The sequence below is a fragment of the Rhinolophus sinicus genome, chromosome 15 (assembly GCF_057876585.1).
Source record: "Rhinolophus sinicus isolate RSI-liver-muscle chromosome 15, RSI-T2T, whole genome shotgun sequence".
NCBI classification, from domain to species: domain Eukaryota; kingdom Metazoa; phylum Chordata; class Mammalia; order Chiroptera; family Rhinolophidae; genus Rhinolophus; species Rhinolophus sinicus.
In genome coordinates this window covers 53,842,633-53,868,714 of record NC_142515.1, presented here as the reverse complement: position 1 = coordinate 53,868,714, position 26,082 = coordinate 53,842,633, and the positions used below count along the sequence as shown (strand labels likewise).

Below are 26,082 nucleotides of genomic sequence, written 5' to 3'. Positions count from 1 at the left end.
TTCCTCACTGGGGCTCAGTTTTCTCCCCAAAGATGCAGGCCCAGGGTTAGATGACCTTGACGATTCCTTCTCAGAGTAACGCTTTTTTGAATGCTTGGAACCATCCTGGTGTTCAGGTCTCTCAACTTGGAGGAGACTTCCTCCTTCCCTATTAGGTACCCAAGCAAGGGCCCTGGTTTCCTGGGTTTATTCTCCTTTGAACCTCTTGCGAGAATGGAGTTAGTCAAGAAGTGGAGAAGGGAATCCTGACACCCAAGGCTATTCCCTCCAACCTTTCCTCATGACCGTGGCATTGGTAAAGGGTGTCTGAGGTTAAAGCTGTCCAACTGGGAAGGACCTGTCAATGGAGCTGACCATCCATGATCATCCAGTGACCATCCATGAAGGAGTCTCAGGTGGGAAGCCCTTCCATACCCAAGACAATCATTGCCAAGGTCTTGCACTAAAACACAGATCTGAGCAGGGACATTGGGATTATTCACTGGGTGTGAACTGCAAAGGAAGCAACAAGCACCCCTATTCCATCTAGAGGGAGAAAATATCCAGACGCTGCGGCAAGCCAAGTCCCACCCCTATCTCCGTTTTTATCACTTCCCGTCTCAGCTTCTCTCCCTCCAAATCTCACTGTGGCAATGAGAGTTACCATCCAGTAGAAAGGGAACCTAAGGGCAGTTGGCTAACAGACCGAACTGCCTCCATTTCCTCTGACAATCGATAATTATTAATCCCCTGCATTCTCCTAAAAGCTGTACACCTGCCTCCCTTTTGTGTCTCTGGGATAGCAAATGGAGCCAAAATTAGCCAGCCAAGGCTCGTGCTGCCCAGTGCACGTGTGCTTGTGATTTTGGCATAGGCTGCGTTTGCTAGGATGAAATAGTGGGCCTTACCACCAGGCATGGCTCACAGCTATGCTAGTGTCTGTGCTTTATTGGACAATAAATTAAGACAGAGCACTGCCAAGGAACGAGGTAAATGGACAGGGCAGCAAACACACTTTGAACAAGGAAAATGGCTTTGTTTCTCAATAGCATCATTTAAATGATTAATTCAGTGCTTGTGCAGGTTCCTTGATTGGGGTGGGGGGAAGGGATCTGGTTAAACACATTTCTGGGAGGAACTGTGTGGGCATGCTCACTGTCTCGGGGGGTTTGGGGAAGAGGAGTTTGGTTTAGGAGCCCGGGTCCTGGGAAAGGCTGGCATTTTCATCATGGGTGATACAAAATCTGCCTGGGTTTTAAGCCTATAAATAGCGTGAGGTTCCCGGCTGGCTGTACCTGCGGGCTACAATCAGAATAGTCACACTTGAAGGAGTTAGGAGAAATTTTTGATGATGGGCCATGGTCATTAACTGCATCCCATGGCTGGTAATGGTGAGAGAGAAGGAGAAAGGAAAAGAGACTCTGGGGGGAAGCTCCTTGCGTACAATGCAAGTACCACAAAGCCCAGAGAAATTCTAGATATCATCATAAAGGAACACCTTCAAGGCTTACAAGGAAAGCAACAGAAAATTAAAAAAAAAAAAAATCCCTCCGTTTCCCGTATGTACATGTAAACATCAGATTGTGCTTGTCTTGTCATAACTAATTTCTGCAAAGGGTCTTCTCCCCACCAGAATGTCAGTTGCATAGAGGGTCTCTGTCCCTTGTTCTCTGCAGTAGTCCCTGGGCTGAGAATGTTGCCCAGCACATAATAGGAGATTCGTATGTGTGAATTAATGAGCTTATAACGGGACTGTGTTCCAGCGTCCACATTCTACACATTGTTCCTTCAGAGCTTAACCACACTTTCACCAGCTCCTTCTGCGACTGCTCCCACCTGCGTGACTGTTTCCTCCCCTACTCACCTGATTAACTCTTTTTATTTTTTATTTTTAATTGGAAATTGAGTCATTGCTTTGGACTATCTTCTCTAGTGTCTCTGTTTGACATTAAAATCTGATAATATTGATCTTTTCCTGTCCATTCCACAAATTTCAGGTTCTTATAAACTTTTAAATCTGTGTTTCCCTAGGAATAGATGAGTTGCATACATGCGAATTCAGTCGGTCTTGCAAGTATAACAGCTTTCCATAATAGAGCCTTCATGTAATAAGTACATCAGAAAATAATTTAGCCTTTATGGATTTTTACCCCCAACTTCAAATGATTGGTCTGTATGCTTAATCGCTCAAGAACTCAGCTTCTATAGAAATTGAATTTATATTTGCCTGTGACCAACCTCCTGACTTTTGTTTTAGAATGACAGAGAGAAAAGAGGAATGGGAGGGAGCAGGAGGAAGAAAATAAAAGAAATAAAATATGGATGTATATTGTCCATAGCTTACCTTATTATAAGTTTTGAGGATTATTTATAGCTATCTTTTAGAAAATATGTACAAAAAGTAACTGCCATAAGATTTGAAACTGCAGAAGACAGTAGACAAATTGATGCTTCTTCTGCCCTAGGGAATGTTATCCTGGTGACTTCTGATAAAGGGGACTTTTCAAGCTTTCTCCTCTCTCATGCTCATCGTGTTTCCATGTATCTCTTCTTGGTAGGGGGATTTAGAAGACGTGACAGGTCCTTGCCAAGGAATAGCTTTATTGGAACAAATTATTTGCAATAGCAATATGTTTACTTAGATCAGTGCCCGTTTCAATGTAGTGTGCTGTGTGTATCCCTGGCAAGGAATCGTAACGATGACTCAAGGCTTTTCGGAAACCCTGCCCTATAATTAAAGAACATCAACTTAATGATCTAACGTTTAACATTCTTTACAGTTTTACTCCTGGATGTGAAAATAGTTGCAAAAATAACTTCATTCAATTAGAGTGAGAAATATAACACACACACACATATATATACTCGTATATCATTTTACAAATTATTATTTGTAGAACTAGTCTACTATGTGTGACCGCGCAAATTAGTTTAGGGACTCTGCTTTATCCCTCACATTCCTTCAGCAGCAAATATTCACTGAGGACGTGACTTGTGCTGAGCAGTAAGAGGGCCAGAGGAAGAATGCAACGTCCAGGAGGCAACCTCAGTGGGCTTGTAGTCTAGTTTGGGGAGATAAGACATATACACAAAAATAGTTAACCATATACCGGTATATCAAGTTGTATGGAACGGAGTGTCCTCCTCATGTGGAAAATGAAATGTGCTTTAGAATATCAAGCAAGGAGATACAGGGGAATCTATACACCAAGGAGGGCATTCATTCATTTGTGCATTCATTCATTTATTAATTCATTCACTAATTCTATATAAAGCACCTACTATGTTGCAGCCGTGGATCTGGGTGTTGGTAATATAGCAAGGAAAAAACTGACCAGGGTTCTGTCCTTACAGTGTTTATCTTCTCTTGAGGTTAGACAAATAATGAACAAGTAAAGAAATAAATAGACAAGGTGATTTCAGGGAGTAATAAGTAACAAGGAAATGAAACAATGTGAGGGGACAGGTTAATGCTTTGAGCACGTGCACACTTCCTCCCACGTTCATGACACAATTTTAGAAAGGATAGTTGGGAAAGGCTTCTCTGAGCAGCTGGCCTGAGCTCAGGTCTGAATAAGGAGAGGGAGCCTGGAGAAGCCGTGGCGCTCTATCCTTGCCTTGGAGGCCCAGGAAGATAGAGTTTGGAGAATGGGAAAGGGGCAGACATTTTGGAGCATTTCAGATCATCTGAGCTCCTTTTCTCCCAAGGCTTGAGGCCGCAGTGTTTTGCATAAGGTAAGAAGGCAGTAAATGTAAATATTCCTTGAGTGAATCAATGAATGCCACTGGCAGCCAGAAGGTTGGTAGCTGTTTACAGGTGAGAGATTTTTGTGCGTCATCCAGTAAGATCATTCTGAGATGCAAGATACCAACATACTTAGTGTCCAATTGGCAGCCATTGCGCTGGAAATTTATTTATTTAACAGTTACTTATAGAGTCCTTACGACATGACAGATATATCTTGAGTGCTTCACGAATATGAACATATTTAATCTTTATAGCTCTTGGAGGTAGATTCTCTTTTTATTTCCCTCTGACAGATGTAGGACCCAAGGCACAGAGAGCCATCTGCTCAAGGGCACGTGGCTGGTAAGTGTCTGGGTGTCCAGTTCTAGTCTTTAGCTGCTGTGCTTTCCTTTCTATGAGAGGAGCGAGCACCCATGTTACTCAGAACACTTCTGTGTCCTCCTCCTGGACTGGCAGAAAGAGCATAGGGACCTTTTCAGTTGGTTAAGAGGTCTAGAGCTGTGCCGCCCAAAATAACTTTTTTGTAAGGATAGAAACATTCTCTCCGCGCTAACACAGCAGCCCCTTGCATGTGTCTTTGGAGCACTTGAAATGTGGCTAGTGTGACTAAGGAGCTGTGTTTTCAAATTTTATTTAACTTTAATTAATTTCAGTATAAACTTCAAAACTGAAGCCATGTAACATAATTTTCTCTTAAGCACAACTTTATTGTTCAATTTCGTGGACTAATTTTTTACTAACTGCAACAACTGTTATGTCACGTTGTAGTAGAATACTTTTCAATATTAATTCCATGTTGATGTAAAATTATTTTGGATATATTGGGTTAAATATAAAATTTTGTAAACATGAGTATCACTTGTTTATTTTTTAAACTGTGCCTACTATCAAATATATGGTGATGGAAATATATGGTGATGGAAAGAGAACTGACTCTGGGTGGTGAATACACAATGTGAGATATGGATGCTTTATTACAGAATTGTACACCTGACACCTATGTAACTTTACTAACAATTGTCACCCCAATGAACTTTAATTTAAAAAATAAAAGTGCCTACTAGAGCGGCTTGAATTCTATTATACTGGACAGCTCTGGCCTAGAGTTCACCCTCATCCACTGGAAAGAGTGCTTGAACAAAGAGGAAATACCTGTTGTGTTTTGGTGGACATTGCGCCATCATCCTCATGACCGTGGACGTGGGTCCGTCCCATCCTCATGCCAGTTCCCAGTTCCCAGGGACCAGCTGTTGACCCTGTGCTGTTGTAACTTTGGTTTTGCAGATGGAGTGCCATGAGCTAGAGATTTGTGGGAACTCATACATCACACACGCTCCCCGTTTTGCTCAGAAAGCTATGGATTTGGTTGGAGTTGGGGGATCGCTATACTAGCGCCTACTCATAACTTCTGCCCTTGCCTGTCTCTTGGCAAGGACTGAGGTCCGCGTTGCCACCAGCAGGAAGCGGCTGTCTGCTCATCCCCCTGCTTGAGGGCTAAACCCTGCACCTGGACCCAGAGATGCCAAAGAGCAGGGGACGAGATGCCTGTGCTTGCTCGAGGGACCCTGCAGAGCCACGGAACAGCCTGCCAAAACAACAAAGGCTACTGAAATTTCAGGCAGCAGCAAATGGCCCAAGCACTGCCAAGCTCTGACTCAGTCCCTAGCTTCACACGCCATCTGTATCCCCCAGAGCTCTGCAGCCACCCTGTCAGCCTTTGTTTCAAAGAGGGGTGTGGGTGTGGGTGTGTGTGGAGAGGCGAGGCTCCACACTGACTGAATTAACTGAGGGCCACTCTCCCAGGGTCACTCAAGTGGAGACATTGGAGAAGTCGGTGGTCCCCACTTTGCCAGCACTGAACCCTGACTCTCTGTACTCTCTGTTGACTCAGGCCCTTGATTGTTGCTTTATATTCCACTTCCCTCTACTTTAAGAGTCCTCCCAATCACTGCTCAGGTGACCATGGTTTCCAAATACATGTAATTAGTCATAGCCCAGGTGGCGCATTGGAATTACCTGAGAGCTTTACTTTTAATACATCAGAAAAATACTGATGCCTGGTTCTCACCCCAAAGACGCTGATGTCACTGCTTTGGGGTGTAACTTGGTGCTTTGGGTTTTAAAAACTCTCAAGTTCTTCTCCTAGAGGAACAGATACGTTAAATGGGCCGTTCTCAAAATGTGTCAGAATTTCAGGGGATGGGGGTATGGTGTGCTTGTTGAAAACGTAGATTTTTGACTCCTTCAGGAATCTGAAACCTTTGGGATGAGAATATTAGCAAATGCATTTTTAAACAAACAGCCTCAGGAGATCACAGACACACTACGATTTCAGCATCACTATAGTAAATCACTTAAAACTTATAAGGATTATCTTGTGTTTAGGAAGAGAGCCAAGAAAGAGAGTTCCACTCAAAGCAGGTCATGTCTAATGGTGGAATGTCAGCATATTAAATGGGGGAGGTACTTGCGGGAGGAGGAGGGTCTTCCAGAAGCCACTGACGTGATGATACGGAGGTGCCTGCCTATTCCTCATGCCAGAACTGGGGCAGCATTTCAATAAATCATTCGGGGTGGGGGACACTGCCTGGTGCAAAGGAGGTTATGTCGCCGAGGGGCCTTGTCTCCTTAGGTCATTCTCCTTCCCAGGCAGAGGATTGCTGGGAGCTTCTGCCAGGAAATGCTTGGGTTGTGTTTCTCTGCATTAGTGCTGTGTCTCCTGGGGATCACTTTATGTTCAGTGATTGTGTTCAGTGAATCACTCTGCTTACATGGCAGCAGACCAGAGTCACCCTCACTGCCAAAACGGAGCCAGCCAGGTGTGGCCATGTGTTCCAGCCCATCCTGTGCAGTCTAATGTGTTCCTTAGAAACAGTAGCCACTGTGGAATTTGGTTTGCTAGTATTTTGAAGATTTTTGCATCTGTATTCATCAGGGATACTGTCCTGTATTTTTATTTCTTTCTTGTTTTTTTTTTTTTTTTTTCTTAGTGTCTTAATCTGGCTTTGGTATCAGGGCAATGCTATCCTCATAGATGAGTTTAGAAATTGTCCCTCCTTTTTAATTTTTTAGAAGCATTGAGAAGGATGGGTGTTACTTGTTCTTTAAACGTTTGGTAGACTTCAACCACGAAGCCATCTGGTCCTGGGTTTTTCTTTGTTGGGAGATTTTTTATTTTGATTCATTCTCCTTACTTGTCTTCTGTCTGCTCCAATTTTCTATTTCTTCATTATTCAGTCTTGGGAGGTTGTATCTTTCTAGGAATTTATCCAGTTCTTCTAGGTTATTGGTTGTACACCAATTTGTTGGTATATAATTGTTCCTAGTCTCTTATGATCCTATGTATTTCTGTGTTATCACTTGTCATGTTTCCCAGTTTATTTATAATTTTATTTATTTGAGTCTTCTCTTATTTTTCCCAGGTTGGTCTAGCTAAAGTTTTGTCAGTTTTGTTTACCTTTAAACAGAGAAACTCAGTTTCTTTTTTTTATAATTAAAATTTTGTTTTCAATTACAGTTGACATATAATATTATATTAGTTTCAGGGGTACAACATAGTGATTAGGCATTTATATATCTATGAAGTAATCACCCCGATAAATCCAGTACCCATCTGACACCACGCATAGTTATTACAATATTATTGACTATATTCCCTATACTGTACTTTACATCCTCGTGACTGTTTTTATAATTGGCGATTTGTACTTTATTCCTTTCCCTTTTTCAGCCATCTCCTCATTGCCCCACCCCTGAATCTGAGAACCATCAAAATGTTCTCTGTATCTATGAATTTCTTTGTTTTGTTTGTCCATTTATTTTGATGTTTACATTCAACATGTAAGTGAAATCATATTGTATTTGTCTTTCTCTGTCTGACGTGTTTCACGTAGCATAATACCCTCTAGGTCTATCCATTTTGTTGCTAATGGTAAGATTTAATTCTTTTTTTATGGCCAAGTAATATCCTATTGTATAGATGTACCACCTCTTCTTTATCCAGTTGTCTATTGATGGACACTTAGGTTGCTCCCATGTCTTGGCTATTGTAAATAATGCTGCAGTGAACCCAGCGGTGTATATGTCTTTTTGAACTAGTGTTTTGAGTTTCTTTGGATAAATACTCAAGTGGAATTGCTGGGTCATATGGTACTTGTGTTTTTATTTTTTTGAGGAACCTCCATACTGTTTTCCATAGCGGCTGCACCAATCTGCAATCCCACCAACAGTGCATGAGGGTTCCCTTTTCTCCACATCCTCGCCAGCAGTTGTTTTTTTTGTTGATTTATTGACGATGGCCATACTGAGAGGTGTGAGGTGATATCTCATTGTGGTTTTAGTTTGCATTTCCCTGATGATTAGTGATGTTGACCATCGTTTTATATGTCTGTTGGCCATCTGTGTGTTTTCTTTGGTGAAATGTCCATTCAGGTTCTCTGCCCAATTTTAAATCTGATTTTTTTTTGGCACTGAGTTATATTAGTTCCTTATATATTTTGGAAATTAACCCCTTATCAGATGTTTTATTTGAGAATATCTCCTTCCATTCAGTGGGTTGTCTTTTCATTTTGTTGATGGATTCTTTCACTGTACAAAAACTTTTTAGTTTGATGTAGTCCCATTTGTTTATATTTTCTTTTGTTACCCTTGCCTGAGGAGACATAGCCGACAAAGTATTGCTAAGAGCGACGTCAAAGAGTTTACTGCCAATGTTTTTCTCTACGACATTTATGGTTTCAGGCTTTACATTTAAGTCTTTCATCCATTTTGAGTTTATTCTTGTATATGGTGTAAGAAAGTGATCCAGTTTCATTTTGTTGCATGTGTCTGTCCAGTTTTCTCTACACGATTTATTCAAGAGACTGTCTTTACACCACTGTATTTTCTTGCCTTTTTTGTCATAGATTGATTGATCATAAAGGGGTGGGTTTATTTCTGGGCTCTGTATTCTGTTCCATTGATCTATGTGTTTGTGTTCTGTGGGAAAGGCTTTTGTTTCCAAAGCAAGTGTGAGGCTGAGAGACGCAGGAAAGCTTGTGTTACCTGACTCTGCTCACCTCACCCCCACCCCACCATGTGCCCTATGAGGGTGGAGTTTGTGGTTTTCTGACTGTTGGGCTCTAGTGAGCCAGGGCTCCGGTTACCCTGTGTGGTATCCTTAGCATCTGATTCTCCCTGGACCACGGGGAGATCTGTGAGATGTTGCAGGCATGGGGCAACAGCTGGGGCTGTGGTCCTTTCTAAATGATCAGCAATTGAGCGTTTGGTGGGGCATTCAGCCCTGGCTTGGGGCAGCATGACTGCATGTGTGGAAGTGTGTGCTGCACTGGCCCTGCCTTCTGATTTTCTAGGCTGTGGGAGTGGGAACTTGTGAGCATGTGGCATGCTCTCTCTTGAAACATTCTACTTCCTTCTGGAGGGTTATCTTTTCTGTAAGAATTCAGTAGTAACTACACACAGACACACACACGCACGCACGCACACACGCGCGCAAACACACACACACACACACACACACACACACACACACACACACAGATAAGCCCATTGCCTGAGGTGAGGGAAGGGGCAGAGATATCCGAGGTGGGCAAGCTAGTGCCTTCTCTCTGGAGACCTGGATTTACCCTCTGTAAACCTTCACAAACAGGGCTCGCTAATGTCATTCCTTGCCCAGATAGTGTTTGCCAAGGCCAACCCCTTCGGGACAGTCAGCAGTCAGTTCTACAGAGGAGAAAATGGGGTGTAATTCTTTTGGAACCAAGTGCGTGAACATGCACTCCACAGCGAAGGCCAGCGTGGGGCAGATGACAGGTGCTGAAGCTGCTCGTACTGTGTTGTTAGTGGAAGACTTGTGCGGTGTCTTTGGCCAGCCCTCTTGATGCTGAGGGGCTTTGGTGGCGCAGCTTTCTACCATGCATTGCCAATCGTTTCTCGAAGCGACAACTTTGTTGGCAAAATCATTGCTGTGGAAGAGGGAAATTTTAGGTCGTTTCTAGGGGTGACTTTATGGTCCCACCAACCGTCTGAGGGGCTACGACCAAGTCCTTACTACAGCTTGGCCTTGAGGTTTGGAATGGAGTGTCTACTCCAGTATCTTCTAGAGGAAATTGTTCTGTGCTTTTAAAATAGCTGTAAGCCAAGGGCAAGCCTCTCTTCTTCCCTTCCCTTCCCTTCCTTTCCTCCCCCACCTCCGCTCCCCTTTCCCCTTCCCCTCCTCCTCCTTTTTCTTCTTGTTTCTTTTTTTTTTTTTTAATTGTGGTGAAGGGCATACTCTTCTAAAATTCCCAGTCATGTCTGGGACTTCAGCTACAGGTGCCAAAAGACACAGTAGGTTCTGGCTCTAGTCAGAACCCCTGATCCCTAAGAAATTCATAGCCAACCTTGTGCATCGGTCATAGACAAAGATGGGAGTGGGCGGGGAAGGTGGGGGCCCATGTAAGTCTCTGTGGCTAAATGGAGATAGATTCTGGAAACTAAGACATTCTAGCTTACTAAGGGATAAGATCGAACATCCCAGAACGGCAGGAGTCACTTGTACGTAACACAGGTTTCTTGGAGACACCCACTGCTGTTGAAAGGACAGGGAAGATTCCTCTGAGAAAGTGATTATGTTTTAGTTTTGAAATGTAAATATTCTGCTGGATTCTACTTGCAGGTTCTCAGAGCTTTTTTTCCTTTTTTTATTGTGATAAAATACACATAGATTTACCATTTTAGCCATTTGTAAGTGTACAATTCAGTGACTTTAGGACATTCACAATGTTGTACAACCATCACCACTGTCCATCTCCAGACCTTTTTCATCAACCTAAACAGAAACTCTATACACATTAAACAATAACTCCCCAGACCCCCTGGCAACCATCACTCAGCTTTCTGTCTCTGAATTTGACTCATCTGGGTATCACATGTAAGTGGAATCATGTATTTGTCCGTTTGTGTCTGGCTTATTTCATGTAGTGCAATATCCTCGTGGTTCATCCATGATGTAGCATGTGTCAGAACGTCCTTCCTTTTCAAGGCTGAATAATCTTCCATCGGATGTATAGCCCACATTTTGTTCATCCATTCATCTGTCGGTGAACACTTGGGTTCCTTCCACTTTTTGGCTGTTGTTAATAAAGCTGTTAGGAACTCGGGTGTACAAGTATCTGTTTGAGTCCCTGCTTTCAATTCCATTTGTGCCTTTAATATAAGAACTGGCAAGATTTGAGAAGCAGGACGAAGATGGCCATAAATTTAGTTCTCGGTGACAATAAGTGGCAACTGGCAACCTGACAGTGCTCTAGAGGTTTTCTTGTCTTACAAACCTAATTAAATTAAAAACCCAATTGGCCAAACTCACATGCTCTTAAGCCAGACAATTTTTCCAAAAGTTCATTAGCTGCAAACTTGGGAGCTCCACCAGCAGATGGAACTTTTTTCTCTCAATTTTTCAGTAATTGGACAGGAAAGGTCTTTCAAGCTTTAGACCTCAAATGGAAGAGTTTATCTTTCTTGCCAATGTGTCAGTTTTAATGCCATTGATAAAAATATACAAAAATCAACCTTTTCAGTTTTCTGATGCAATGACATTAACATTTCAGTGTCATTAAACCTCAACTCTCAGGAGCCACACAGGTTTTAGGGAAAAGTTTCTGACTTAACGTTTCAATTGCTCCCCATTTCTTCAGTTTCTTATTTCAGTTACAATAAGTTACAGCCTTAGAGGAACACATTGAGCTCTTCTGTATTTTCAGGTTGTGCAAAATGAGATAAACATATTCAATAAAATCCAGCTAAGATAAATGGCACTCCTGTGACAATTAGGGAACACTGTCCTGCAGAAGTTCACATAGCTCGTGCCCCAGACTTGTGTCAATCTGAGCCTTCAGAGGGGAAAAGATTGGACAATTGGCTTATCATTTATGCCCCCGAATCTTCTATGGGGAAACAGAAAAAACAAGACACCGGACCCTCTATATTTATTTGCATTAGTCACAGTTGCCTCTGCCCTCTCCAAAAAGCCCACGATTACACTGAATTTGGGCTATATGCCAGCAAATGTATGATTTATAATAAGCTTGGCTTTTGTAGCTTACACTCAGAAGGAGCCCTATTGTTGTCCAGTGCTTCCTTTTTATCTGTAGTAATTTTGAAATTACCTGATTTGAAAATGGACAGATACAGTGCTGGGAATGGAGTTGGTGAATCAATATTGACAGAGACCCAAATTTGTGATTGATCAGTGGTTAGTTTATCTCTGTGTCCCTTGCAGCGTGTCTGTGTGTGCGCATACATTCATACGTACACATTCATGTATTATTTATGCATTTACATTATTTTGTGTCTCACCTCCTCAGGACACGTGCTCCCCTTTATTCCCACAGATTCCTGGCCCTGATCCCAGTCTAAATGCTCAGCTTCTTCACCTAACACACCTGACATCTACCACCTTCACTGAACCTGGTTTTTCTCCACAGGTAGTTTCCCTCCCTTCTCTCTGTGGAGATTGCTTGTTTCTTCACAGCCCAGGGACCACTGGACACTTGGGCCCTCCATTGCTCCTTCCATCCTTGTGCAACACTTTTTTTCTTGAGGCTCCTGCCATCTTCTTAAATCCTCACTCTGTCTACTCTCCCTGATGCTGTCATCTGCCTACCTCCACGCCCCTCCACTATTCAGATGGCTTCCATCCTTGACTCTTTCTGTTCTCAAGTTCCGCTCTAGCCATCACCTTCTAATCTGTCCACCTTCATCTTCTGACCAGTGTGTCCTTCTCAGGCCCTTGACCTCCACAACTTCGGTGCATGTCAGTCAAGTATCCCTTGCATCCTGCCAACACAGGGAGCTACTCCTCTCTGCTGCCTGAGGTTTTCCACACCAGCATCTCACTCACTGAGGGTCTGTAGTCTTCCAGCTCTCTTTTGCTTTCACTGTGCCCAGTCTCCAAACTCATTTTCCAGTCTTTTCTTCAAATACTCGTTTCACGAATATTTCCTGAGCCATTTTCACTAGCTTCTGGGAATTTAGCAATAAGTAAAAAAGGACATGCACCCTGTCTTCATAGAACTTACAGTCCAGGAGAGGAGAGAGGAATTCATCAAATGATTGTACAAAGAAATGTAAAATTGCTGCTGTGCTAAGTGCTACAAACTACAGACACTGCTCATGGAGGACCTCCCTGAGTTAGGTGGGTGGGGAAGGAAGTGACAGTAGAACTAAGATCTGAAGGATGAATAGTCTCTCTGAGGGGAACCAAGTCTTCTAGGAGGAGGGATGTGCTTGTGCAAAGGCCCTGTGGTAGTGTGGGGGCAGGGCACATGTTGAATAAGAAGAACTGAAATTTCCCTTGACTGGAGTCTAGGGAGGGAGGGAGGGAGGGAGGGAGGGAGGGAGGGAGGGAGGGAGAGAGAGAGAGAGAGAGAGAGAGAGAGAGAGAGAGAGAGAGAGAGAGAGAATAAGAGAATAAGATAAAGCCAGAGAGAAAGAAAAGAGCCTGAGTTTTCGGCACCTTGTAAGCTGTATCAGGAACATTTTTCTCCATACCAAAAGCCATGGAAAGTCATTTGAAGCAGTTGAAGGGGGTCCCTCTCTAATTTATATCATATATCTTAAAAATCCAATGAATTTTACACTGAGTATGGCTTTAAAGTATTGAATTTTTGGGAGAACCAGATTTAAATGCCCACAGATTCATAGGCATTTTTACCAAGGCTTCCTTACGTTTGAATGGTTTTACTCTTATCTAGAAGTCTCATAGATTTTATTTTAATGCTATAATTCTAAATACCAACTATTGAAATCACTTCTTTCTTTTTGCTTTATTTCATGACTAAATCTATACTTTTACCATTGTTCGGAGTCTCGGTGTCCAGTGAATCCACTTGCAGCATTTTTGTGTACGCACCTGCCTCAGTGACATGTAATGTGCCAGAATGGTAGACTGGAAACTTAAGGGGCCTTTGGATGTTTAAATGCCATTGTCAAAATATTGTTTTTATACTTACAAATCTCTTGTTATTTATGATAACCAAAAAATATGGGTTTTTTGGTGGCAAGATTATATCATTTTCCATTGAGAAGCATTAATGGTTGAGGAATGAGAAAAACATATTACTATACCTGCCAGATTGTGAAAAAAAGAAAACATCCTTCTCTTTTTCCTTTAAGAAACCACTTAGAGACTCAGAGTATGACCTTCTTGTGGTAAAAGCTACAGAAATGTGGGCTTTTCCGAGCATCACAGAGGCAGGAGACCAGGCGGCTGGGTCATGCCCCCCACTCGGTTCCCGGCAGCCATGGCAGAGCTGAGGCACAGACCCAGGACAGCGCTGGTCAGTGGCCCCTCTGGTTTGGTTTTGGTTTAGTTGGATGACATGCTGCATGAGCAACTGATTGCCCACTGGAAACATACACGATGGACCCAAGTGTTTATGGAGTTCCCACTCGTAATTTTAGGAAAGAAACAAGCCTCTCACCCACATTAGTGACTCACTTTATTGTCATCATATTGAATTATAATTATGCACATTGCATACAGTTGGCATAAAAGAGGGCTGCCTTTTTAAGCCCAAAGTTTTTAGTTATTTCACTGTATGCAGTAATCCATCAAGGTCCCCACCTGATAACCACCTGTTCCAATACCTGCATTTCAAGGACTGGGCAACTGGGCCCCAGAGACGTTAACTGATGTGCTCATGAGCCTACTGCTTCTTGGGGCAGAGCTGAGAGTCAAACCCAGGCAGGTGTCCTGACGGGGGTCCTGTGCTGTCTGTGCCACTTGTCTGTCATGATGTGCCTGGGGTCTGCCCTTCCCTGGAATACCCAGGTGGACCTGGCATATCAGGAGCTCTTCTTACCTCTTCCTTGGTTTCTGTTCTCACTTCCTCTTCCACTCTGGGAGTTTGCAGTGACGGTGCTGTTACTTTCTTCTCCCATCCTTCCTTGGACATTTCAGAAGTGTCTGTTTATATGTGTAACACGGACCGAATTCACCGGGGACGCCTAAATAATTGAAACTTCTGGATTCCATGCTCATTGAAGGCAAAGATCAGGCCTGAGTTACTAGCTATTTTAGTTTTCTATTTCTCTGTCTCTCCCTCTGGACCTTGTGCCTAGGAGTTCAATAAATGTTTGTTGGAGTTAAGTTCACCAGACCAAACATTATCATTTGGATGTTGGAATGATGTTATCTCTCATGAACAAAATGTCCCCGGATTATTTTGCATCTATTATTTCGTGTCTACTTTTTTAAATATAGTAAATGTTATTGTATACAAATTATACCTCCATAAAAATAGTCATATGCCTTCGGGACCATGTATGGAAAATTGTCCCTTTTCGGAGGGGTTTTTGCTACCAGGAGCTCGCTAGGCCCTGATCAAACATGCAGAATTATTAATTAGTCATTTGTTCTGCTGGGAGCTGAGCAGAATGTGTAAAACCTGCTTGGGAGAGAATTAATTCATCTTCTTCTCTGTACTTTTTAGAGTACTTCTCACACGATTCTCAAGCCTGCAGGCCTCCTGCATATGTCCTAATGGGCTAATTGTTAAGGAGACATTTGTAAATTAATCTTTGACTTGAGCTAAGTGGTTTCCTCTAATGTCTTTAATTCAGAGATGCCCATTCTTGGCTCACATCAGATTCACTGGAGGAGTTTGTTAAAAATAGTCACCCAGCTTCCCCCTCTCCCCAAGCTCGAGATTCTCTGGTTGGTCCCAGAGTGGGATGAGGGCATCTCTGTTTTTTTTTAAGAAAAGCTCCTAAGGTGATCAGAGCTGGTGGGAACCCCCTATGTGGGTGGCTCCTTTCAGTCTGTGTCCAAAGACCCATGTAGCCTCACGTGTTGATTGAAAGCATTTAGGCCCAAACCCGGCAACACAAAACCAGCTTCTAGAACAGGCAACGTCTCTGAAGAGCCAACTTGCCTGATTCGTTTGCTTCACATCTGTGAGGACGGAGTCCCAGAGAGCAGTTTCTAGGCTCTCGGCCTCACGTGGAAAGGTGCTGGCTCGGGTAGTAGATGGCCATCAGCTGTGACTAGGTGGCCATCAGCTGTAACCAGTGAGCCATTGGCCACTAATATAACTGCTGTGGCTACGGTGGGGCGTTGGTTGGGTGGTAGAGAAGCGGACGGCAGATTGCAGCTAACAAGTGGGGTTAGCAAGCGTGGATGGCGGATTGCGGATCGTGTGGATCCTACTTCTTGTGTCTTGTCTGGCTGCCAGCGAGAGTGCCCCTGTTAGAGTACTGGCAGATGTTTGCTTTTGTGTCTTGACCAGCCGCCATCGAGACTATAGTGGTATGAATCCCCTATCTATGGCTCTGTGGGTGTTCCTTTTTGGCCTCACCATATCCTGTGTTGTTGTGTGGGGAGCGGGAGCTGAGACCCTGCATTGCAGCATTTCCCATCTCAGGTATTAACGCTTTTCTTGGCCTCATCTTACCAGGTCCTTGGGGCTTCCGTGCTCCTTACCCCTGGGCCTGTAGAAGCACATGGATGGACCCCCAGTGGCCTCCCCCCTTACTGACGGGCTTTGAGAAGAGACACATGTAGGAAGAAGGGACATTTTGAGAACGACGGTGATATTGACTAGAGCCCCTGTGGTTGCTCCCCTTCCTAACTCATTTTTCACTTAGGCGTGTTCCACCCAGGCAATGGCTATGTGTTGCCCATACCAGTGCTGTACAGTTGAGCACTGATCGCGCGATTGAGCAGAGGATTCATTTACATAAGGGTTACTCTCCAGAGGACTACATTGTATGACTCCCGGTGGATTTGTTTCTTTGGTTTTTCCTAGGGCCTTATAATGCATAGCAGAAGTGAAATAAATACTTAGATGATTATTTGGGGGCTCTCTATAACATAAGCATTACCATTTAGGCTAAAATGTAATCATTTTGTGTAGTCAAACTAAATGGTTTCTTATTTCGAGTAGGGGTCTCAGACAATGGGGGACTTGTCAAAGAGACAGAGATGAGAGATGACAGAGAGAGAGGACACGTCCTTTCCTAAGGCCTGTAGAAGATGAGTCTCTGTTGGGTTTCTGTTTTCACCGAGAAATCCAAAGCGTAGATTTATTTTCTTCAGCACCTGGATCCAGATCCAGGTTGACAATTTAATCAAGCCTGACATGATACGGAGGCATTTACCAAGTTTAAACATCACACACACAGTTGTTTCAATACTGAGAAACAGATCCTCTCCCCATCAGTCATTTCAGGCCTGGAGGCAGATGGGTGGGGGGACAGTTTGGCACTTGAGAGAAAGCCTTCCAGCTGAACCCAAGCGTAGGTCCCCTCCGCACAATCTTCAGTTCCCGGGAACTTGGGAAGTCATCTTCCTCCTGGATTTCTTCCCTCATCGTAAGCAGAGAGATGCTGATATTTGAGAGGAGAGCAGGATTCCTTCCCTCTGTCACTGGCTGATTTGCTTAAATGAGCTGCACGTTACTTCCCATCACAGGCCAGTTGGAGACAGCTGGGACAAATTAGTATCAGCTGTAATATTTTGACCACTCCAAGGCCGGGAAGTCATCGCCATTGCAGAAGAGGTCAGATTTGGAGCTCCTTTCAGAAGGATGTAGATGCCATTTGAAAGGACTTCCTTCATTTCTTTCCCTTTTCCTTTTCCTCCTCCTCTCCTTTCCCCTCCCCTGCTCTTTCCTCTCCCTTCCTCTTTTCTCCCAGCCTCTCCCCTCCCACATTTTCCTTCCTCTCCTCTCCAGTTTTTAATGGAATAAGCCTGACAGAAGCTCAGCATTCACACACACGCGCGCACAAACACACAGGCACACAAAGCCAAATTGACAGACCTTAGTCTTGGATCAGCTGTTTATGAATGAAGACAAGGTCCTTCCCCTCAGTTATGGCCACACCCCTTCTCTGTGCAGCATTTTGGGAATGAGGTCAGGCCAGGATCTAACTGCTTATGTCTCAGAAATAGCACAGGTCAGAATTAATCTTAAGCTATTTGTTTTGCTGTCTCATTCAGATGATGGAAAAACAGAGGCCTGTTTATGTTTTTATTTGTTCGTCTTTGTGTATAACTTTGCAAGGGATGAATGAGCCTGTGTGAGGGGAAAGACTGAGGTGAGCTGCCAGGGGAATTAGCGCTGGGTGGATGGTAATTACAGACTGCAGGAGTCTCCTTGGATCCAACTGGGGCATGTTTTAGTCTTTAAAACAAAATGGAAGAATAAAATAGGCCCCAGTGGTGTATTAACATTTGCTTTCCTAAGGAGAATTTATCTGGCGCTATGAAACTGCATATTCCTCTTACAGTGTCCAGTTGTTTTAACTGTCTGTTTTCACATGTGTAGCTCATCGTCCCTCCTTAGTAGCTCCATGGAGTTTTGCAGTGTTTTAAATGAATATCCAGATTTCATTTTCTATCAGGCACTTTGGCACACGCACACAGTACAGATATGTGTATGTGACTCTCTCTCTCTCTCTCTCTCACACACACACACACACACACACACACACACACACACAGCTTGGGTTTGCCTAGTCTGCAGATATTGGGATTCATTTCTATCCACTAACCAATGCCAGAGGGATGTTAATAGATTCTCGGAGGAGACTGACACTTCTAACCCCCTTTAACCTGCAGTCCCTTTAAGATATGAGCATGTTGAAAAAGTATGTGTTGAGACCTGGCATTGTATGGGGTGGTGGTGTTTACCTTTTGTTCTCAAGCTTAATTATTGGCTCTTAAGGTAGCATCTTTTTAAATTTTTGACAAATGAGAGTGTTGAATGAGCCCAGAATCAGCCCAATCTGCTACATATTCCTTTGATGGACTTCAGTGTGACAGGTATCCTCTGAAGGAGATGCCAAACTGTCTTTTATATCAGTGGTGATTAATTTTGAGTAAAGAGTGTAAAGAAGAACAAGGATTGTCATCTAGCTGGCATGCCTGACTTGGCTGTCTGCACCTCAACGGTTTCCAAAATCCTTGAGAAGTATTATAATCATCCCCCTCTCCCACACACAGATATTTGTACATGCAGCAAACTCATGTTTTTCAATTGATAGTTCTTGTACAGAAACAAAGTCAATGAGTGGTTGTCTAGGGTTGGGGAAGGGATGGGAAATAACTGTTAATGGGCATGAGTGATCTTTCTGGGAGAATCAAAATGTTCAAATGTTCTGAAACTAGATTACTGGGATGGTTGCACAATTTGGTAAATTTATTCAAAGTCATTAATGGAATTGTACGTTTCAAATGGTGAATTTTATGGTATGTAAATTTCCCGTCAGTAACGCTGTTATAAAATGATATTCCTGTATCTGCGTTCTCTTGGGGGCCTAAGTTACATATAGTAGAACCAATTTTTACCTGCTCGTTCCCCACTGAAGTGTGTTGACTTCAGTTGTAGAGCAGCTGGCCCCTGAGACAGCGGGGCCAGATCAAAAGCCTGTGCCTCAGGCTGCCAGGGTCTGTCCTGACCCCTGGTGGCCGGCAGCGAGGTTGCAGCCCACGGCCAGGCAAGGAGCCAGTGTTGGGGAGCGAGGGGATGGGATTCCCAGGCAGGCATCAGAAGGCAGCGGGCACCATGTTTCTGAGCTGGGGCCACATGGGTCATAAAATGAAAAAGTAAGCCCCCCACTGGTCCGCTTTTAAGTGATGGCGTTTTTCTCTTCTTTTCCAGGTGGTCTTAGTTTTTGCTCTCAGCATTGGTGCACTTGTAATATACTTCATAGATTCGTCGAAGTAAGTATGCAAATCCATTGTCTTGCCCTCTTTGTTTTGTTTTGTTTTTAAACACAATCACGAGTCTGTACATTGATCAATTGATTTACTTTCACACCAACCTTTGCAAGAGCTTCCTAATGTGGACGACTTTTAGAGGAAGGCAGGGTTGTCTGGGCGGCTGTTCTGAATGGGAAAGCATCCGCTCACAAGGGTGGCTGCCTAGGGTCTGCTGGTTAGAGGGAGGAGGGATATCTGAGGTCAAGCCTTGTTGCCGGGCACTGCTTATTTTAAAATAGCTATTTCCTGATGAAGTATTTCCACTGAAGATGTCAAGAGATTAAGAGAGTTTTGGTGTAAAATTGCAACCTCTGGGAGGGTTACAGTTCAACTGGTGAGGCTATGAGCCATTCTTGCCATGGTGGTACAGTCCTTTGGTTCTTAGGGTTTCTAATGCTTTAATCTTATTGGAGGTCAGTTAGAAAAAATGATGCTATCCTTTGTACCTGCCAACCAAATATTCAGCTGAAGCATCGCTTGCTGGTATTTCTTGACTTTTGAAGGTAAGGAGATGGGACGGATGAGTTCATGATGATTCCCACAGGTGGAGGACCATGGCCATCTGAGAATTTCTCGAGTAGACACTCATGCAGATCCTGGGGTACCAGCTGAGTGAACTGGTGCTTCAGGGTAAGCCTGGGGTGGGGTCTGTGCGACAGATGGTAAAGGCTGTATAGGAGGCAGACGAGGTCACTGAGCAGAGCTGCTAGGTGGAGGCCAGTTCTGCTGTGGTCCTGCAGGTGTCACCCCTGGGTGCGTCCTTTGTTCTAAGCGTTCTATTGCAGTCTTGAAATTGACAGCATCTGGAGCTGAGCTGGTCCGACTGGCCTGTCTGTGGTGATATGAACTTGACAACTGGATTGAGGGCCTTGAACTCTTTGCCGACATTGTTCACTGGGAGAGTGTTTTTAACTCCTTGAACTTGAGCCTTGGTAGAGCTGGATACTAGTTTGATCCCTGGAAACCGATTTGGTGTCCCTATTGGCACAGACTCTGTTGTATCTGAATTCTGAGTTTAGTGTTCTTTTTCTGTGGTTCAGGATGGTGACAATTTCATGCATGCTAAACTCTGAATTTCTCAGATGCTTCGGGTCACCAGCCAAAGGAGGCTGTGCATTTGGGTGTCAAGGTCAAAATGTCATCTCAGGGAAAATAAAGAAAAGACCTTTTTCAATCACCTGGGAATCAGCCACATCTGAGATGAATATCAGTTCCTTTAGCCCATCCCCAGGCACAAGGCTGGGCTGCCCTCACCCATCTCAGATGGAGGGTCCTTTAAAAGTCTTCCGGGCGACGGGATTCTGTACACTCCTCCATCAGCTCTTCCTGGCCAGGAAAGAGAAGAAGAGCTTTTTACATCTGGAAACCTCCAAGTGGTGTGTCATTGAAGGTAAGCCCCTTTTAAATGTCTACTCTCAATAACTCTGGATCATATTTGAATTGAACCAAGGATCTTCTCCAGCCCCCAGTTTTATTTTTCTGTTCTCTCCCTAGGAGTGTTCTCACACCTCCTGGGGTGTGTACCCTGCTAACTTCCATGCCAGAGCTCAGGAAGTGGGTGCCAGCATGTAGTCTGTGTACCACAGACAGAACAAGCCCCACGTGGCGGTGAATGTGGGTCGGTTAGAAGGACGGATGCCCAGGTGCTTTCTTTCCCTTCCCTTCTTGCTCCTCTGTATCTCAGTTAAATAAAATGGTCTTATTAGGTGGATTTGAATTGTGTCCTTTTTTTACAGCGTCTACTGCGAGGCCGACTTTTGCTCTTAGATCCTGCTGTCCTTAGCTCCATGTGAGAGAATGGAAAGAGGCGGAACTCCCCAAGGCAAGAACCTCTTCCTGGGATGCCCTGTGCTACCTCAGTGCCCTTTGGATGTAGTTATGATTCTGTTAAGCCTTGAGGAAGCCGGCATTGGGGGTCCTTCCTGGTTCTGGTTCTGTTACGGACTTGCAAAGCATCTATTCCAAGAATGGCCCTTCCATCCTGTTCTCAGCTTTCCCCGGCCATAATGCCAAAAATCTTAGATCCACGGCTGTCCTCACCGCCCCCGCCCCGCCCTCCCAGAGACTGTCCCAATCTCCTAAACTTAGTCTTTCTTCTCTGTTACTAAGCTGTATGGTTTGGAATAGAGAGACTTGTACCTAAAAAGACCTTATGTTTGTTTGAGTATGCAGCCCTTTCTGCTTTTCATTTGCGTTACTTCTTTTGGTTCTGAAACCATAAAGTGGGGGTGACCTGATGAGCATAGTCTGCCAAGGAGTCTGCCATCCTTCTGGGGACAGCCACCAAGCATGCCCAGTTTAAATAAGGGGAAGAATTAAAGTAACCTTTATGGTAAGTCCATAGAGTCCCAGGGATTAAAAAAAAGCAAACAACAACCAAAAAAAACCTACTAGACAAACTATAATCAAGCAAAGCAAATAAGATAAAGTGAAGTTCTATAAATGCAAATAGAAAACAGGATGTAAATTCTTAAAATCCACCTTTTTCCTTCAAAACTGTCATCGGTTTAACACACTGGTGATTTTGCTGGCCATTTGGAAAGAAATAGGCATCTTGGAAAAAAGGCTTTAAGCTTCTCTTGGAAGGCATATAAAATCATCACCCTGGAAAAAAGTACCCAGTATTCTTCAGATGAATTTTAGTTAGTATTTATATCCTTCAAGTAAATAAAGAACTCAGACAATCTACAGGCTTTCCCTTGTGGGAGTCTAGTTGGGCAGACGTGGCCCGTGAAATGGCTTGTCTCGGTAAATTTGAACCAGAGCTGGCCTCCCCCACGGGTCGGATATACCTCAGCAGCACAGGTTCAAAATGTGAGGCTCGGCTGGTTCAGGGTCGAGACCGGCCAGTTCCGGTTGTGCAAGTTGTCAGGTCGTGGAGACAGTTATTCTACTTCTGTGTAGCAGCAGGTGAGGAAAGCACTTCGGATAAATGTCCTAGCTGATGGGTGTGTGATCTGCTTAACCTTTCACTGCCTGTTTTACTGTCAAGAGGCAGTGGGTGCGTTATTTCAAATGCATCGTCTTCCAGGCATCTTTTCTTCTCCATTGTTAGGCCACGATGATCTCTGAGCAGTTCTTTTTCATTCAAGGCTTTGAGAAGCCCTTGTTTGGGTCTTGATTTTCCTAGAGTGATCACCACAGAAACATCCCAAGTGATTGCTATCTAGCGAAGATGGATTGTCCTCAGAGCTCCTAGAATTGAAAGCCAGGGAGAATTATATTCAACGGTTCACATTCTGCTTCATCATCCCAGTGGTAGACTCTCCAAACCCCCAAGCAGGGAGAGATGTTTCAGCAAGTCTTTAGACAGACATCAATGTCAGTTCCTTAACAGACACAGAGGCATTAAACCCTGCCACACACAGTAATTCCATTTCCCCCCTGAATTCCCTTTGACTAGCCACATGAGGCAGATATTGTCCAAAAGAACTCCATTTCTCTTTCAGTCTTTTTAAAGGTGTTGTACCCAATTTAAGGCACATCCGCTGGCCTTTTTTCCCTCAGACGCACATACTCTGTAAAGCAAAGAGTTAAAAAAAAAAAATTGTACAACCAAGTCAGAAGTGCCCCCAGATGTTGTATAGGTGATAATGTCACCATGGCTGGTTCTATCCCTGTCTGTTTCCTCCTTTTGACAGAGGAGCAATAAGTCTTCCCCAATGGATAAGAGGGATGGGGGGAGTGTCCAAGTGATGTCAGTATTAGGGCAGGCTTCGTGGATTGCGTAACGTGGCAGTTCCTGCTGCTTCTGGAATTCCAGGAGAAAGGTGGAAGAGAGAGAGGCTCAGGGCCCTTTGTAATTGCATTTTTTCCAGGGGCATTCTGGGAAAGGATGACTCACCTGTGTGAAGATATTTATTCCTTTGATTCACATTTAAACTCTGCTGCTTTTTATGCTATAGTTCCATGGGTTATGAATATTGAATGCTGCATATACTGAAAGTGAAGGTCAAGTTCTGCTTACTGGTGACTTCAATGCAGACTCATGTCTCTGAAAGGCAAGCTACCTGCTGTTAACAGAGGAAAGCTGAAAGGTTATACATTGTTAAAATTTTCCTTAATTACTTTATCTGCTCCAGAATGGCTGGTGCACAGTGGGGGTGCCTGCTGCTTTCGCCAGTCTTGGCTCTTGGCTTCAGGTATCAGCAGAGCTGTTTGGGGATATGGACAGTAGGAAGGGGGACAGAATAGCAGCACAACTTTTGGAGAGCATCTAATTTAAGGGTTGGATTCCAGGCTCAAAGCGGGGTTACCGTGTGAAAATGGTCTCCCCCCATCTTTAAAATTTTATGTCTGTGTTCAGTGAGTCATTCATGTTGTGTTCGTTCCCGCATTTGAAACATCTGCAGTGTGATAATGTTGAATATTTTCCACATGGTGAAATGGCTACGGTTAATTATGGTCAAGGAAAACTGTTTTAAAATTGCAATAGAAATTGACCAGACTGTTTTCATAGTCTCTGAAAATAAAACTGGCGTGGTTGATGTCATAGGGATGCCCAGAGCTTTCGCAGAACTGGCCAGTCACCCAAATATTTCACTTGCCCTGGTCTTCACACAGGGCCAGGCATCTCGCCCCTCAGCCTAGAAATTCTCCTCCAAAGGGAAGGGAGGGGCAGGTGGTTGGAGGGAATGGTCGTGCACTGATCACGTGCTGTGTGCAAAGCATAGTGCTCGGGAAATTAAAATAAAGAACAACTGCAGTCCTGTTGAAGTCTCTGCACACCTTGACAGAGGAAGTATTCCACTGTCCCACTTTACAGATGAGGAGGCTGAAACCTCAACATTTGCCCACAACCACATAGCTAATCATGAAGCCGAGATCTGAATCCAGCCTGTCTCCAGGCCTTTCCCTTCCAAGTGTCAAGAAGTGAAATTCCAGGTTGTGGAAGTGACTAAATGGGTTTAATGAGGACTTGCAAGAACGCGAGTTTCCTTAGTCTCATTCCGTTGACTCATCTGTCTTGGTTTCCCTTTTGTTCTCCATCTCTCCATTTCTCACCTTGGGAGCCAAGTGCGCAAGTCAGCCGTGCTTCTGAGGGTCCGATGACAGCTTTCTCTCTAGGACGTGGGACATATCGGTGGGGCATGTGCTGTCTGATGTCTGTTTGGACCTTGATTCGTTTCCTCCTAAGTGGGCTTAATAACTCTTCTATCTCAGGAGAGTAGCAGCATTTTGTGATGGAATAGGGTCGAGTTAGCAAAGAACAAGGAAAGGTGCCTGTTTCTCCAGGGCTCTTCCCACTTACAGGATTGTTTCCAAACAGAAAGACCCTTTGCCCTCCCATCCTTACCCAGTCCTCTGTGCCTGTTATTTGGCACACTGAGGTAGCTAATGACAGAAGCCCTGCTTCCCCATGAGACAGATTCTTTGATCTCTTTAGAGAGTTGCAGAGTTCAGGTAATTTGTTACCGTTCTGCATTGTGTGCCTAGAAAGTTAGCATTGTCAGGCTAATGGACATTAGGAAAATTTGGTCCCAAAGACATTGCTATGGAGGTCTCTGAAATGATGCAAGATATCCAGCCTCCTCCTCTAGCTCTGTTCTTAGTAACTGGGCACACAGGTGTTGACACAGCCCCTCCCACATGCCCAGCCTCCTGGCAGGCATCTGGTAGAGCTGTGAGGACAGCATAGATCACCTCCATGACGTGTACTGTAAACTGTAAAGTACGCGGATGCCACCTTCGCTGTCACCATTAGCACCCCCCTTGGCCATGCAGTGAACAGCTGGGCAGCCCATGGCAGAGAGGAGGAGGCTGGCGCTCTCACTCCGAGCCCAGCTCCTTTAGGGACCCTGGTCTTTCTAGGCAGTATTCTGAGAAATCGGCTCCAGCTCTCTGCCTTTATGTCATGGCATACCTTTGACCTTTGTTGAGGAATCAACACAAATCACTATGTGTGTAAAGCATCTCCTTATTCTTTTTTTCCTTTTGAAATTCTCCCCTCCTCGCCCCTGATTTTCTGCATCCCTCCCTGACATTTTTATTGCCAGGCTTTGGTTTGGAAAATGATGGGTAAGTTCAAGGGCAGGATGTTCAGAACAGCACTGCACATCTGTGAAAGGAACACAACAGAAGAGCCAGCAGCTGTTGAAAGAATGGAATGTCAGATGGCAGAGGAGCTGAGCCCACTGAGGGGTGGGGAAAGAGGAGCTACCTTCGGGCCAAAGAGGCTGTAAATAACTCCCAATGGGAATTCCTTGTTCCCTTTCAGAATTTAACCTTTAATGGCAACAGTCGGTTCTCTGACATGGGAGCGACCCCAACCCAAACCGTTTGACTGCATCTAGTTTTGCAAATTGCCGTTCTTCCATCAGCTAGGGTATAAACCTGGTAGAGAAAAGACAGGTGGAGAGTATGCCAAAAACACAAGCTCCCTTCCTCCTTCCCCTCCACATTGTTGAGGAGGTCTCAGCTTCCTGGCTTATTTCTCACTGTGCAGGTCATTCGTAGGTACCATGTGTGACAGCATCTGGAAGCATCAGGGGAGCTGCTTGTCGCTGGCATTCCTTGGAAAAAGTCAGGGAGTGTGTTACAAGGGGGAGGGAAGACCACCCAGGTTTGCTGCAGAAGGCAACTTTAGAATAAAATGTTAGAAGAGGCACCAGAG

General features: G+C 44.2%; 1 protein-coding gene across 39 annotated transcripts in view; it reads left to right on the top strand.

The window, feature by feature from the left end:
- The window catches only part of KCNMA1 (potassium calcium-activated channel subfamily M alpha 1), a 713,000-nt gene that overhangs the window by 332,574 nt on the left and 354,344 nt on the right, over window positions 1-26,082 (top strand). For all 39 annotated transcript variants that reach the window (XM_074339646.2, XM_074339645.2, XM_074339641.2 and 36 more), the window contains exon 3: window positions 19,369-19,430. In XM_074339646.2, the coding sequence (XP_074195747.1) occupies window positions 19,369-19,430 (62 nt within the window). The remainder of the gene's footprint in view (window positions 1-19,368; window positions 19,431-26,082) is intronic.